The sequence below is a fragment of the Pezoporus occidentalis genome, unplaced genomic scaffold (assembly GCF_034315485.1).
Source record: "Pezoporus occidentalis ecotype Australia unplaced genomic scaffold, CSIRO_AGI_Poc_V1 ctg255, whole genome shotgun sequence".
Classification (NCBI taxonomy): Eukaryota; Metazoa; Chordata; class Aves; order Psittaciformes; family Psittacidae; genus Pezoporus; species Pezoporus occidentalis.
Genome location: NW_026914448.1, coordinates 540,331 through 553,369, shown reverse-complemented (window position 1 = coordinate 553,369; position 13,039 = coordinate 540,331). Strand labels below are relative to the sequence as shown.

Below are 13,039 nucleotides of genomic sequence, written 5' to 3'. Positions count from 1 at the left end.
GGGGGTTCCTCATGTCCCATTGTTCCAGCTCTGCATCCCTATTGCCCTGTTGCTCCATCCCCTGCATCCCTGTCGCCCTGTTGCTCCATCTTCTTCATCCGTCTCACCCTGTTGCTCCATCTTCTTCATACCTATCACCCTGTTGCTCCTTCCCCATTGCCCTCTTGCTCCATCCTCTTCATCCCTATCACCCTGTTGCTCTATCCTCTGCATCCCCTTCATGCTGTTGCTCCATCACCTGCATCTCCATCATTCTGTTGCTGTGTTTACTGCATCTCTGGGGTCCTCCATACCTCATTACTTCATTCTTGGGAGTCTCCTGTTCTCCACTGCTCCATCCCCTGAATCTCTGGAGGTTCCCCAATCACCCTATAACTCCATCCCCTGCTTCCTTGCGGTTCCCTGTGCTGCATTGCTTCATCCCTGGGGGTTCCCATAACACCTTTCCCATAACACTCCATCTCCTCTATCTCCATCATCACATGCTCCATCCCTTGCACTCCATCACACTTGCTGTGTCCCCTCCAATCCTGGGGGTCTCCCATACCCCATTTCTTCATCCCTGGGGTCCCTCATCACCCCATTGCCCCATCCTCTCATCCCCTGGATCCCCCAGGGCCCATTGCTCCATTCCTGGGGTTCCCCTCTCACCCCACTGTTCCATCTCCTACATTCCTGGGGTTTCCCGTACCCCATTGCTTCATCCCTTGGAGCAGCGGGGTGATGGGGACCCATCTCTTACACCCCTGTATCCCATGGGTGCATCCCACTGTGGCACATCCAACTCCGGCTTGCCACCTTCCCTTGGGTGCTGCCCCCGTTGTCCCCATGCTACCCTGTTTGTCCCCATACAGGTGGGGGACTGGAGGGGTCATTGAGCCCCGGCTCATCCCTGGACCCAGATGCAGCATCCGAGCCCGAGGCGGTGCGGGCAGCGCTGCGGGACTTCCTGCGCGAGCTGCAGGATGCGCAGCGGGAGCGGGTACCATCTCCGCTTCCCTTTCCTCCCCTTCCCTTCCCCATCGCACCCAAAAAGCCCCTTTTTCACCCCATTTTCTTGCCGCAGGAGGAGCTGCGGGTGCAGGTGGGCAGCCTGGGCCGGCGGCTGGCAGAGGCAGAGGAGCAGCGGGACAGCACCAGTGCCCGGATGCAGCAGCTCCAGAAGCTGGTGGATGAGAGTGAGGAAGGTGATGGGGGAGATGGGGTTTTGGAGGGGGGGGAGATCCCCTCTGAACTGTGGGGTTTGGGGTGATTTGTTCCATGCTGGAGCCTCACCAATGAGTGGGGAAACTGAGGCACAGGGAGGGCGATGAATGGGTGGGATTTCCTCCATGCACAGCCTCAAAATCCTGGTACAATTGGTCAGTCCCCCCCCTGGAAACCCCATGAACCCTGGTAAAACCCCAATGCCTGCCCAGTAAACCCTGGTGAAACTGCCCCTGTATCCCCTTTGAACCCCAGTAAAAGTGGTAAAAGCCCCCATGCATCAGTGTAAAACCCACAGAAACTGGTAAACCCCCTATGCAGCCTCCATAAATCCCAGAACAACCCCCCTGCATCCCTGTAAACCCCAGCAAAGCCGGTAAAACTCCCTGTGCAGACTCCTTAAATCTCAATCAAATGGATAAAATCCTTGTGCGTCCCCCATAGATCCCAGTACCGACCCTGCATCCCCTTTAAAACCCCAGTAAAGTGGTAAAAGCTCCCATGCATCCCTCTAAACCCCACTGAAAGTGGTTGAACCCCCATGCATCCCCCATAAATCCTTGTAAACCCTCCTGCATCCCTGTAAAGCCCAGTAAAGCTGTGAAACCCTCTGTGCAGACTCTGTAAATCCCCCCCAAAATGGGTAAACCCGTGTGCATCCCCCATAAATCACAACAAAGTGGGTAAAATCCCCTGTGCATCCTTCATAAATCCAAGAAAATGGGTAAACCCCCTTATGCATCCCCTATAAACCCCGATAAACCCCTTTGCATCCCTGTGAACCCCAGAAAAATGGGTAAATCCCCCTGTGCATCCCTATAAATCCCTGCATCCCCACTAAAAGTGGTGACCCCCCCCCCCCCATGCACCTTCCATCCATCCCAATGCGATGGGTAACCCCCGCCCTGCATCCCTGCAGGGCGCCGCAGCGGCGGGGAGCTGAGCAGCGCGCAGGCAGCGCTGCTGCTGCAGGAGGAGACGCTGGCGCGGGGCGAGCGGGAGCGCCGGGTGCTGCAGGACAAGGTGGCTGCGCTGCAGCAGAGCCTGCGCGCTGCCGAGGGCGAGCGCCGCGCCATGCAGGTGAGCATCGCCGTGCGGGCTGCATCCTGCCCTGCATCCCCATCCCTGAGCGCGCCATCCTGCAGGAGAGGGTGAGCGTGGAGCGAGCTGGAGAGCTCAAGGATGCCAAGAGGAGGTTGGAGGTGGCCGAGAGCAGGAGCTCGCGCCTGGAGCTGCAGCAGAAGGTGCTGGAGGGTGAGCTGCAGCGTGCGCGCACGGCCCTGGGGGAGCGGCAGGCGGAGGTGCAGGCGATGCAGGATCATGCTGAGCTGCTGCAGAAACAGGTATCCAACAGGGACATAGAGTTAAATAGAATCACAGGTTTGGGTTGGAAGGGACCTTAAAGCTCCTCCAGCCCCAACCCCTGCCACGGGCAGGGACCCCTTCCACTGGAGCAGCTTGCTCCAAGCCCCTGTGTCCAACCTGGCCTTGAACACTGCCAGGGATGGGGCAGCCACAGCTTCTCCGGGCACCCTGTGCCAGCGCCTCAGCACCCTCACAGGGAAGAGCTTCTGCCTAAGAGCTCATCTCAGTCTCCCCTCTGGCAGGTTAAAGCCATTCCCCTTGGCCTGTCCCTACATCCCTTGTCCCAAGCCCCTCTCCAGCTTTCCTGCAGCCCCTTCAGGCACTGGAGCTGCTCTCAGGTCTCCCCTTCAGGAGCCTTCTCTTCTCCAGGCTGCCCCAGCCCAGCTCTCTCAGCCTGGCTCCAGAGCAGAGCTGCTCCAGCCCTCGCAGCATCTCCATGGCCTCCTCTGGCCTCGCTCCAACAGCTCCAGGTCCCTCTGGTGCTGCTGCCCCAGAGCTGGATCAGGGCTGCAGGGGGGGTCTCCCCAGAGCACAGCAGAGGGGCAGGATCCCCTCCCTGAGCTGCTGCTCACACTCTGGGGGTGCAGCCCAGCACAGGGGGGGGTCTGGGCTCAAGGGCTCACTGAAGCCAGGTCATGGGGAGCTTCTCATTGACCAACACCCCAAGTCCTTCTCAGGGCTGCTCCATCCAATCTCCCCCAGCCTGTAGCTGTGCCTGGAGCTGCTCCTACCCATATGCAGGACCTTACACTTGGCTTCCTCATCAGTTCCTCTCAATCCCCATGGCACAGATGAACGTTAACCGGTGCACTCACTGCTCTCGGTGTTTTGGCTGTAGCTGGCAGACAGCGAGCACCGCGCCGGCACCTTGCAGCAGGCGATGCAGCGCCTGAGCACGGCCCTGACGGACACCGGCTCCAAGGATGCTGCTGCGGCGGCGGCCGATGGCGCCGTGGTCCACGAGCGGCTGCTGCAGCTGCGGAGCGCGCTGGCCGCGGGCGAGCAGGACCGCCGGGCACTGCAGGTGGGGTGAGCACCCTTGGGTGCGGGTACCCGCGGGGTGCCTGTGCCGGGGAGTCGGGGGGTCACTGCCGTGTCCTTACGCTGCAGGAGGGGCTGGAGGTGGCGCGGCGGGCGCTGGCCGAGGCAAGGGAGGAGAAGGCGGCGCTGCGGGAGCAGCTGCAGGAGCTGCGGCAGGAGCGGGAGGAGCTGCAGCGGGGCAGGGATGAGCTGGAGGCGCAGATCCAGCAGCAGCAGGAGGTGAGGGCCGGGGAGGGGGGGCTCCCCTCCATGCTGGGTTCCCCATATTCGCTGTCCTTTGCCTCCGTGCAGCTCCATTGCCTGCTCCATCCAGCCTGTTTTGACCCCATGCAGCGCCTATTGCCCCCGCCCATGCAGCATCCTTTGCATCGCCACCCTTGCATGACCCTATGGACCCCTCTAAAGCCCCCGCACCCTTTTCCCCTATACACCCTTTAACCTCCCCATGCAGCACCCTATTGCCCCATACAGCTCCCTGCATTCTTTAACCCTACCACGCAGCACCCTACACCCCTTTGCCCTCCCATACAGCACCTTTTGTCCCCCCTTGCATCACCCTGTGGACTCCTCTAGAGCCCTAGAACCCTCTTGAACCCCTCCAGGAAAGGAGGGAAGCGGTGCTGCTCATCCCAGCACCCTATTGCCCCCATGCAGCATCCCTTCCCCCTCCCCTTGCTTACCCTCTGGAGCGCCCCAGAGCCCAGCATCCCTTTCCCCGTGCCCATGGCCATGCTCCCGGCCCGCAGGCGCTGCTGCAGCGGCAGCAGGAGGAGCACGGGGGGCTGCAGGAGCAGCAGGGGGGGCTGCAGCAGCGGGTGAGCAGCCTGCAGCAGGCCCTGGCCCGCTCGCAGCGGGAGCGGCGGGAGGCCGAGCGCCTTGCCCTGCGCCTCGAGAAGGACAAGGGTGCCCTGAAGAAGACCCTGGACAAGGTGAGGGGGCACCTCGGGGGCATCGCACCCATGGGGGTGCCGGGACACGCACCCATGTGCCAAGGCTGGGTGCGCAGCAAAGGCAAACCCGAGCCCCAGCTCGTTATACAGATATGCAATGGGCTTTGTATATATGTTGTGTGCTAGGCACAGGGTCTGTATGCACTTACGTATGTATTATATATATGAAATATGTGAAATATCTGTCTTAATCTACCATATTTTATATATATAATCTGTGGTATTTTATATTATGTGTGTTATCGCATGTCTGCTCTATTCCATTCCATGTATTCTCATGTGTATATATATAATCTGCTACAATTTTATTATATATGTTATCTGCTATATATTATATAAGTAATGTATTTTTGTATTATCTATAATCTATATTTTATGTGTTATCTGCTCTATTTTATATATATTATCTAGTGTCTAGTATATAATCTCTATTTTATATTGCAATGATATATACATTATTATAGATCTATACAGTATTATAGATCTATAATACATTAATATATATGTATATATACTATATATGGATATATAGACAGTATATATATAATGTATGTATAATATATATACACATATAAAATATAACATTAAATCTGCAATCTGCTGTATTTTATAGTATATAGAGTCTATGTGGCTTATATCATATATTATCTGCAATATATGATACAAATCACCAACTATATTTTATATTATATACAAAGTGGCAGGGGGTTGGAACTAGATGATCTTAAGGTCCTTTCCAACCCTGACTATTCTATGATTCTGTGATTCTGTATCTATAATCTCCTATATATTAGTCAATCTGCTATATTTTATATTATACAAAATTTATATGTAATTGCTATATTTCATATGTACTATATATGTTATTTTCTGTATTTTCCATGTCCTGCGTCTCTCATTTACTCTATTCCCATGTCCTGTATCTCTCACTGCTCCATTCCCATGTCCTGTATCCCTCACTGCTCCATTCCCATGTCCTGTATCTCACTGCTCCATTCCCATGTCCTGTATCCCTCACTGCTCCATTCCCATGTCCTGTATCTCCCACTGCTCCATTCCCATGTCCTGTATCTCCCACTGCTCCATTCCCATGTCCTGTATCTCTCACTGCTCCATTCCCATGTCCTGTATCTCACTGCTCCATTCCCATGTCCTGTATCTCTCACTGCTCCATTCCCATGTCCTGTATCTCACTGCTCCATTCCCATGTCCTGTATCTCACTGCTCCATTCCCATGTCCTGTATCTCCCACTGCTCCATTCCCATGTCCTGTATCTCACTGCTCCATTCCCATGTCCTGTATCTCTCACTGCTCCATTCCCATGTCCTGTATCTCACTGCTCCATTCCCATGTCCTGTATCTCACTGCTCCATTCCCATGTCCTGTATCTCTCACTGCTCCATTCCCATGTCCTGCATCCCTCACTGCTCCATTCCCATGTCCTGTATCTCCCACTGCTCCATTCCCATGTCCTGTATCTCACTGCTCCATTCCCATGTCCTGTATCTCTCACTGCTCCATTCCCATGTCCTGTATCTCTCACTGCTCCATTCCCATGTCCCTATACCTGTCTCACTGCTCCATTCCCATATCCTGTATCTCACTGCTCCATTCCCATGTCCTGTATCTCTCACTGCTCCATTCCCATGTCCTGTATCTCACTGCTCCATTCCCATGTCCTGTATCTCTCACTGCTCCATTCCCATGTCCTGTATCTCACTGCTCCATTCCCATGTCCTGTATCTCACTGCTCCATTCCCATGTCCTGTATCTCTCACTGCTCCATTCCCATGTCCTGTATCTCTCACTGCTCCATTCCCATGTCCTGTATCTCACTGCTCCATTCCCATGTCCCGATACCTGTCTCACTGCTCCATTCCCATGTCCTGTATCCCTCACTGCTCCATTCCCATGTCCTGTATCTCACTGCTCCATTCCCATGTCCTGTATCCCTCCATTCCCATGTCCTGTATCTCTCACTGCTCCATTCCCATGTCCTGTATCTCACACATCACAGTCCCATGTGAGTCTATCTCACTGCTCCATTCCCATGTCCTGTATCTCACTGCTCCATTCCCATGTCCTGTATCTCACTGCTCCATTCCCACTGCTGCTCCATTCCCATGTCCTGTATCTCCCACTGCTCCATTCCCATGTCCTGTATCTCTCACTGCTCCATTCCCATGTCCTGTATCTCTCACTGCTCCATTCCCATGTCCTGTATCTCACTGCTCCAGTCCCATGTCCTGTATCTCTGCTCCAGTCCCATGTCCTGTATCTCTCACTGCTCCCCTGTCCTGTATCTCTCACTGCTCCATTCCCATGTCCTGTATCTCTCACTGCTCCATTCCCATGTCCTGTATCCATGCTCCATTCCCATGTCCTGTATCTCTCACTGCTCCATTCCCATGTCCTGTATCTCTCTCCATTCCCATGTCCTCACTATGCTCCATTCCCATGTCCTGTATCTCTCACTGCTATCTGTCCTGTATCTGTCCATTCCCATATCTCACTGCTCCATTCTGTCATCTGCTCCATTCCCATGTCCTGTATCTCACTGCTCCATTCCCATGTCTCCATTCCCATGTCCTGTATCTCTCACTGCTCCATTCCCATGTCCTGTATCTCTCACTGCTCCATTCCCATGTCCTGTATCTCACTGCTCCATTCCCATGTCCAGTATCTCACTGCTCCAGTCCCATGTCCTGTATCTCTCACTGCTCCATTCCCATGTCCTGTATCTCTCACTGCTCCATTCCCATGTCCTGTATCTCTCACTGCTCCATTCCCATGTCCTGTATCTCTCACTGCTCCATTCCCATGTCCCGATACCTGTCTCACTGCTCCATTCCCATGTCCTGTATCCCTCACTGCTCCATTCCCATGTCCTGTATCTCTCTCCACTGTCTCCATTCCCATGTCCTGTATCTCACTGCTCCATTCCCATGTCCTGTATCTCATTCCATTCCCATGTCCTGTATCTCACTGCTCCATTCCCATGTCCTGTATCTCACTGCTCCATTCCCATGTCCTGTATCTCCCACTGCTCCATTCCCATGTCCTGTATCTCTCACAGCTCCATTCCCATGTCCTGTATCCCTCACTGCTCCATTCCCATGTCCTGCATCTCTCACTGCTCCATTCCCATGTCCTGTATCCCTCACTGCTATCCCTCACTGCTCCATTCCCATGTCCTGTATCTCTCACTGCTCCATTCCCATGTCCTGTATCTCCCACTGCTCCATTCCCATGTCCTGTATCTCTCACTGCTCCATTCCCACGTCCCTATACCTGTCTCACTGCTCCATTCCCATGTCCTGTATCTCTCACTGCTCCATTCCCATGTCCTGTATCTCACTGCTCCATTCCCATGTCCCTCTCACTGCTCCATATACTGCTCCATTCCCATGTCCTGTATCTCTCACTGCTCCATTCCCATGTCCTGTATCTCACTGCTCCATTCCCATGTCCTGTATCTCTCACTGCTCCATTCCCATGTCCTGTATCTCACTGCTCCATTCCCATGTCCTGTATCTCCCACTGCTCCATTCCCATGTCCTGTATCTCTCACTCCTCCATTCCCATGTCCTGTATCTCTCACTGCTCCATTCCCATGTCCTGTATCTCACTGCTCCATTCCCATGTCCTATATCTCCCACTGCTCCATTCCCATGTCCTGTATCTCTCACTGCTCCATTCCCATGTCCTGCATCCCTCACTGCTCCATTCCCATGTCCTGTATCTCACTGCTCCATTCCCATGTCCTGTATCTCTCACTGCTCCATTCCCATGTCCTGTATCTCCCACTGCTCCATTCCCATGTCCTGTATCTCACTGCTCCATTCCCATGTCCTGTATCTCTCACTGCTCCATTCCCATGTCCTGTATCTCACTGCTCCATTCCCATGTCCTGTATCTCACTGCTCCATTCCCATGTCCTGTATCTCTCACTGCTCCATTCCCATGTCCTGTATCTCCCACTGCTCCATTCCCATGTCCTGTATCTCACTGCTCCATTCCCATGTCCTGTATCTCACTGCTCCATTCCCATGTCCTATATCTCCCACTGCTCCATTCCCATGTCCTGTATCTCTCACTGCTCCATTCCCATGTCCTGTATCTCTCACTGCTCCATTCCCATGTCCTGTATCTCTCACTGCTCCATTCCCATGTCCTGTATCTCTCACTGCTCCATTCCCATGTCCCTATACCTGTCTCACTGCTCTATTCCCCTGCATTCCCCGCAGGTGGAGCGGGAGAAGCTGGAGGCACAGGAGTCCTCGCTGCGGCTCTCTGCGGAGCAGGGCCGGCTGCACCGCTCCCTGCGTGCAGCACAGCAGGAGCTGGCGGAGGCGCAGCAGCGCGTGCGCATGCTGCAGGTGGGTGCCATGCAGCGGGTGCTGCCCACCCGCTTGGTGTGGAGCCCCCGGCCCCACCGGCGGCTTGCAGCGGGGTGGGGATGGGGACTCATCCTGGCATGAAGGGAGGTGCTGGTGCTTGCAATGGGATGGGGCTGGTCTTGTTTTTGGGGTGCTTCACAGCCTGGGGCGATGGTGGTGCTTGCACTGGAACGATGCTGGGCTCATCCCAGCTTGAACTGAGATGTTGGTGCCTGCCCTGGGATGATGCTGGGGCCTCTTATGGGCTTCTTCCAGCCTGGGGAGATACTGGTGCATGTACTAGGATGGGTCTGGGCTCATCTTTGGGGTGCTTCACAGCCTGGGGAGATGCTGATGCTTGCTCTGCAACGATGCTGGGTGCAACCAAGCATGAAGGAGATGCTGGTGCTTGCCCTGGAATGGCACTGGGCTTATTTTTGGGGTGCTTCCCAGCCTGAGGAGATGCTGGTGCTTGCTCTGGGTTGATGCTGGGCTCATCCCAGCATAAAGGGAGGTGCTGGTGCTTGCCCTGGGATGGGGATGGTCTTGTTTTTGGGGTGCTTCACAGCCTGGGGAGATGCTGGTGCTTGCTCTGCAATGATGTTGGGCTCATCCCAGCATGAAGGGAGGTGCTGGTGCTTGCCCTGGGATGGTGCTGGGGCCTTTTATGGGCTTCTTCCAGCCTGGGAAGGTGCTGGTGCTTGTACTGGGAGGGTGCTGGGCTTATGCCATCATGAAGAAAGGTGCTGAGGCTTGCACTTGGATGGTGCTGGATTCCTCTGGGGGCTTATTTCAACTTGGGGAGAGGATGTTCTTGCCTCGGGATAGTGCTGGGCTCATCCCAGCATGAAGGGATGTGTTGGTGCTTGTACTGGGATGGGGCTGGGCTCTTTCTGGGGTGCTTCCCAGGTTATGAAGATGCTGGTGCTTGCCCTGGAATGGTGCTGGGCTCTTTCGGGGACTTCCTCCCCCCTGGGGAGATGATGGTGCTTCTGTTGGGATGGGGCTGGGCTCTTTTAGGGGTGCTTCCCAGGGATGCTGGTACTTGCCCTAGGATGTGGCTGGGCTCTTTGGGCTCATTCCTTGTTGGAAAGATGCTGGTGCTTGCCCTGGGCTGGGGCTGGGGTGACACCACCGCTCCCCATGCAGGCGCTGGCGCTGGAGCACCCATCTCCACCGAGTTCCAGGCCCTCTCCGGAGCTGGAGGCTCGGGAGCGCATCCATCACCACCGCATCCGTGGCCTGGAGGAGCAGGTGAGTTGGGGGCACTCCGGGGGGGGCACAGCCTCATGTGCCCATCTCATCCCAACCCCACCTTCCAGATCGCGCTGCTGAAGGGGCAGGAGCTCCACCGTCACCCCACCAGCATCTAAGGAGCCTCCGTGGACCCATCCATGGGATGTGGCTCTGGGTGAAGATGTCCCTGCTCGTTGCAGGGCGGTTGGACTCGATGAGCTCTGAAGGTCTCTTCCAACCCAAACTGCTCTGTGATGCTCTGCCACCCGCAGGGACCGGCGCAACTCATCGCACGTGCGAGGGAGGAAGCATTCCCCATCCCCGTGCTCAAACCCCACATCTGTTTGTGTCTCATCATTCCCTTTTCTGGCACTTTCCCAACAAGATGACACTTGTGTATTTTTGATACAAATTGAGTGGGTTTTCCCATTTTTTTTATGGCTATTTTTAACAAAAGGTTTGGAATTACTCCTGGTTTTTAGCCCTGTCCCTTCACCAGCCAAGCTACTTGATTTATGCCCCCCAATCCGTGGTGGTTCATAATTCCCAGCACTCACTGGATCCTAATTTTCCCCTTTTTCTAACCAAAAAACTCCTCTAGGTTGGTGCTTTTGATCTGATTTTTAGCAAATAGAGGGATTTTTATACCACTATTTTTGGAGCTTGAGGTTTTTACTGGTGCTACCGGATGGCCTGAGGTCAGGTCCCCAAACCCCCCTGCCCTGATCCTGGTCAGTCCCTATTCAATGTGGAGACCCCCAAATTGGAAGCCCAACAGGGTGTATTTTTGGGGGGACATCAGTGTTTTGGGATGCCCAAAGGGATGTCCATTGGGAGAGTGGGATTGATTCAGGTCCTTAATAAGTAATAATAATCAATAATAAATAATAAGATGCATTAATAAATAATAATAATTAGTATTTTGCTATTATTATTGTTACTATTACCATGAGCACCCCCACATTAGAGGGGAGCTGCAGAGAAGCACTGGAGCCATTAAGCAGCATCCTTTGGGGCGCTGCTGCCCTCCCTCTCGTTTTAAGCCTCTGGGGAAGATTGAGCCCCAAAGAAGGATGAATCTCTTGTGCCTCTGAGGCCGTGAGCTGTGCAGGGATAGGGATGGGGATAGGGATGGGATGGGATGGGATGGGATGGGATGGGATGGGATGGGGGAGAACGACAGAGAAACTCAATGCAGAACCCCCCTGGACTAATTTCTATAGAAGAGCTGCACACTACGTATGAGCTGCACACTGTGTAATAGAGCTACACACTGTAGAAGAGCATATGTAAGACTATATATGAGTGCATATTAGATTATATATAAGAGCATATATGAGCTACACACTGGATCTGAGAGCTATGAACTGTGTATGAGCTGCACACCGCATATACGAGCTACAGGCTATATAAGCAAGCTATGCATTGAATAAGAGAGCTGCACACTACATCTGAGAGCTACCCACTGTGTAAGAGAGCTCACCCTATAGATGAGCTGCACACTGCATAAGACAGCAGCATGCAGTGTGAGACCTATGCACTGTAGAAATGAGCTGCATGCTATGAGACCTGCAAGCTATGTTAGAGGGCTACATGCTATATAGGAGCTGCATGGCATATAAGAGAGGTGCACACTATATATAAAGAGCTGTATGCTATATATGAACTGCACACTATATATGAACTGCACACTGTATATGAAGAGCTGCGTGCTATATATGAGAGCTGCGTGCTATATAAGACCTACACACTGTATATGAAGAGCTGCATGCTATATATGAGAGCTGCACACTATATATAAAGAGCTGTATGCTATATATGAACTGCACACTATATATGAAGAGCTGCATGCTATATAAGACCTACACTCTATATATGAAGAGCTGCGTGCTATATATGAGAGCTGCATGCTATATAAGACCTACACTCTCTATGTGAATGAGAGCTGCATGCTATATGTGAGAGCTGCGTGCTATATAAGACCTACACACTGTATATGAAGAGCTTCATGCTATATATATGAGAGCTGCATGTGCTATATATGAGAGCTGCATGCTATGTGTGAGAGCTGCACACTGTATATGAAGAGCTGCATGCTATATATGAGAGCTGCATGCTATATAAGACCTACACACTGTACATGAAGAGCTGCCCACACTAGTACCTGTAAGTGACCTGAACCCCAACCTCCACCCTCCATCTATAGGGGAACCCAAACCCTAAACACCCAAACAGAGACCCCCCCACACACCACCCTGCTCCGGGGGAACTGATGGCACCCCAAAATCAACCCCAAACACCCCCTATTTGGTCTAAGAGACTCAGAAATGTGCCCCAAACACACCTATACCAAACCAAGCCCCCTCCAAGTGGTGCTATTTCCCCACCAAACGCCCCCAAAATTACTCATTTTAGATGCTCCAAAACACACTAAAGCACCCCAAACTCACGTCCCCAGCCCTTCCTCCTGTGCACAGGGTTGGGATTGCTCAAAACACCAGAAATGCCCCCAGAATTGGATCATCCCCCCCAAAATACAGGAATTCCCCTCCCCAGCCTGGAAATCCTGCCAAAAATTCAGAAATGCCCCTAAAATAGCAGAAATCCTCCCCAAATCAGAGCCCTTTACCCCAATATTGGAGCCATCACCCCCCCAAAAATGGACACCCCCCAAATAAATTGAAAATCCTCCAAAAAATCAGAAATCCTCCCCCAAAATCAGAAATTCACCCCAAAATCAGAAATTCACCCCAAAATCAGAAATTCAACCCAAAATCAGAAATTCACCCCAAAATCAGAAATTCACCCCAAACTCCGAGCCTTTGATCCCAGTATTGGACCCCCTCCAAGTAAATCAGAAA

At 53.1% G+C, this 13,039-nt stretch overlaps 1 protein-coding gene across 5 annotated transcripts in view; it reads left to right on the top strand.

Annotated features, from left to right (window-relative positions):
* CROCC (ciliary rootlet coiled-coil, rootletin) overlaps positions 1-11,098 on the top strand; it is a 33,250-nt gene extending 22,152 nt beyond the window's left edge. For all 5 annotated transcript variants that reach the window (XM_062623614.1, XM_062623615.1, XM_062623613.1 and 2 more), the window contains 10 exons: positions 855-982; positions 1,067-1,187; positions 2,126-2,286; positions 2,352-2,549; positions 3,410-3,595; positions 3,682-3,831; positions 4,359-4,541; positions 8,811-8,942; positions 10,092-10,196; positions 10,265-11,098. In XM_062623614.1, coding sequence (XP_062479598.1) covers positions 855-982; positions 1,067-1,187; positions 2,126-2,286; positions 2,352-2,549; positions 3,410-3,595; positions 3,682-3,831; positions 4,359-4,541; positions 8,811-8,942; positions 10,092-10,196; positions 10,265-10,315 — 1,415 coding nt within the window. In that variant the 3' untranslated portion in view covers positions 10,316-11,098. The remainder of the gene's footprint in view (positions 1-854; positions 983-1,066; positions 1,188-2,125; positions 2,287-2,351; positions 2,550-3,409; positions 3,596-3,681; positions 3,832-4,358; positions 4,542-8,810; positions 8,943-10,091; positions 10,197-10,264) is intronic.
* Positions 11,099-13,039: the final 1,941 nt, after the last annotated feature.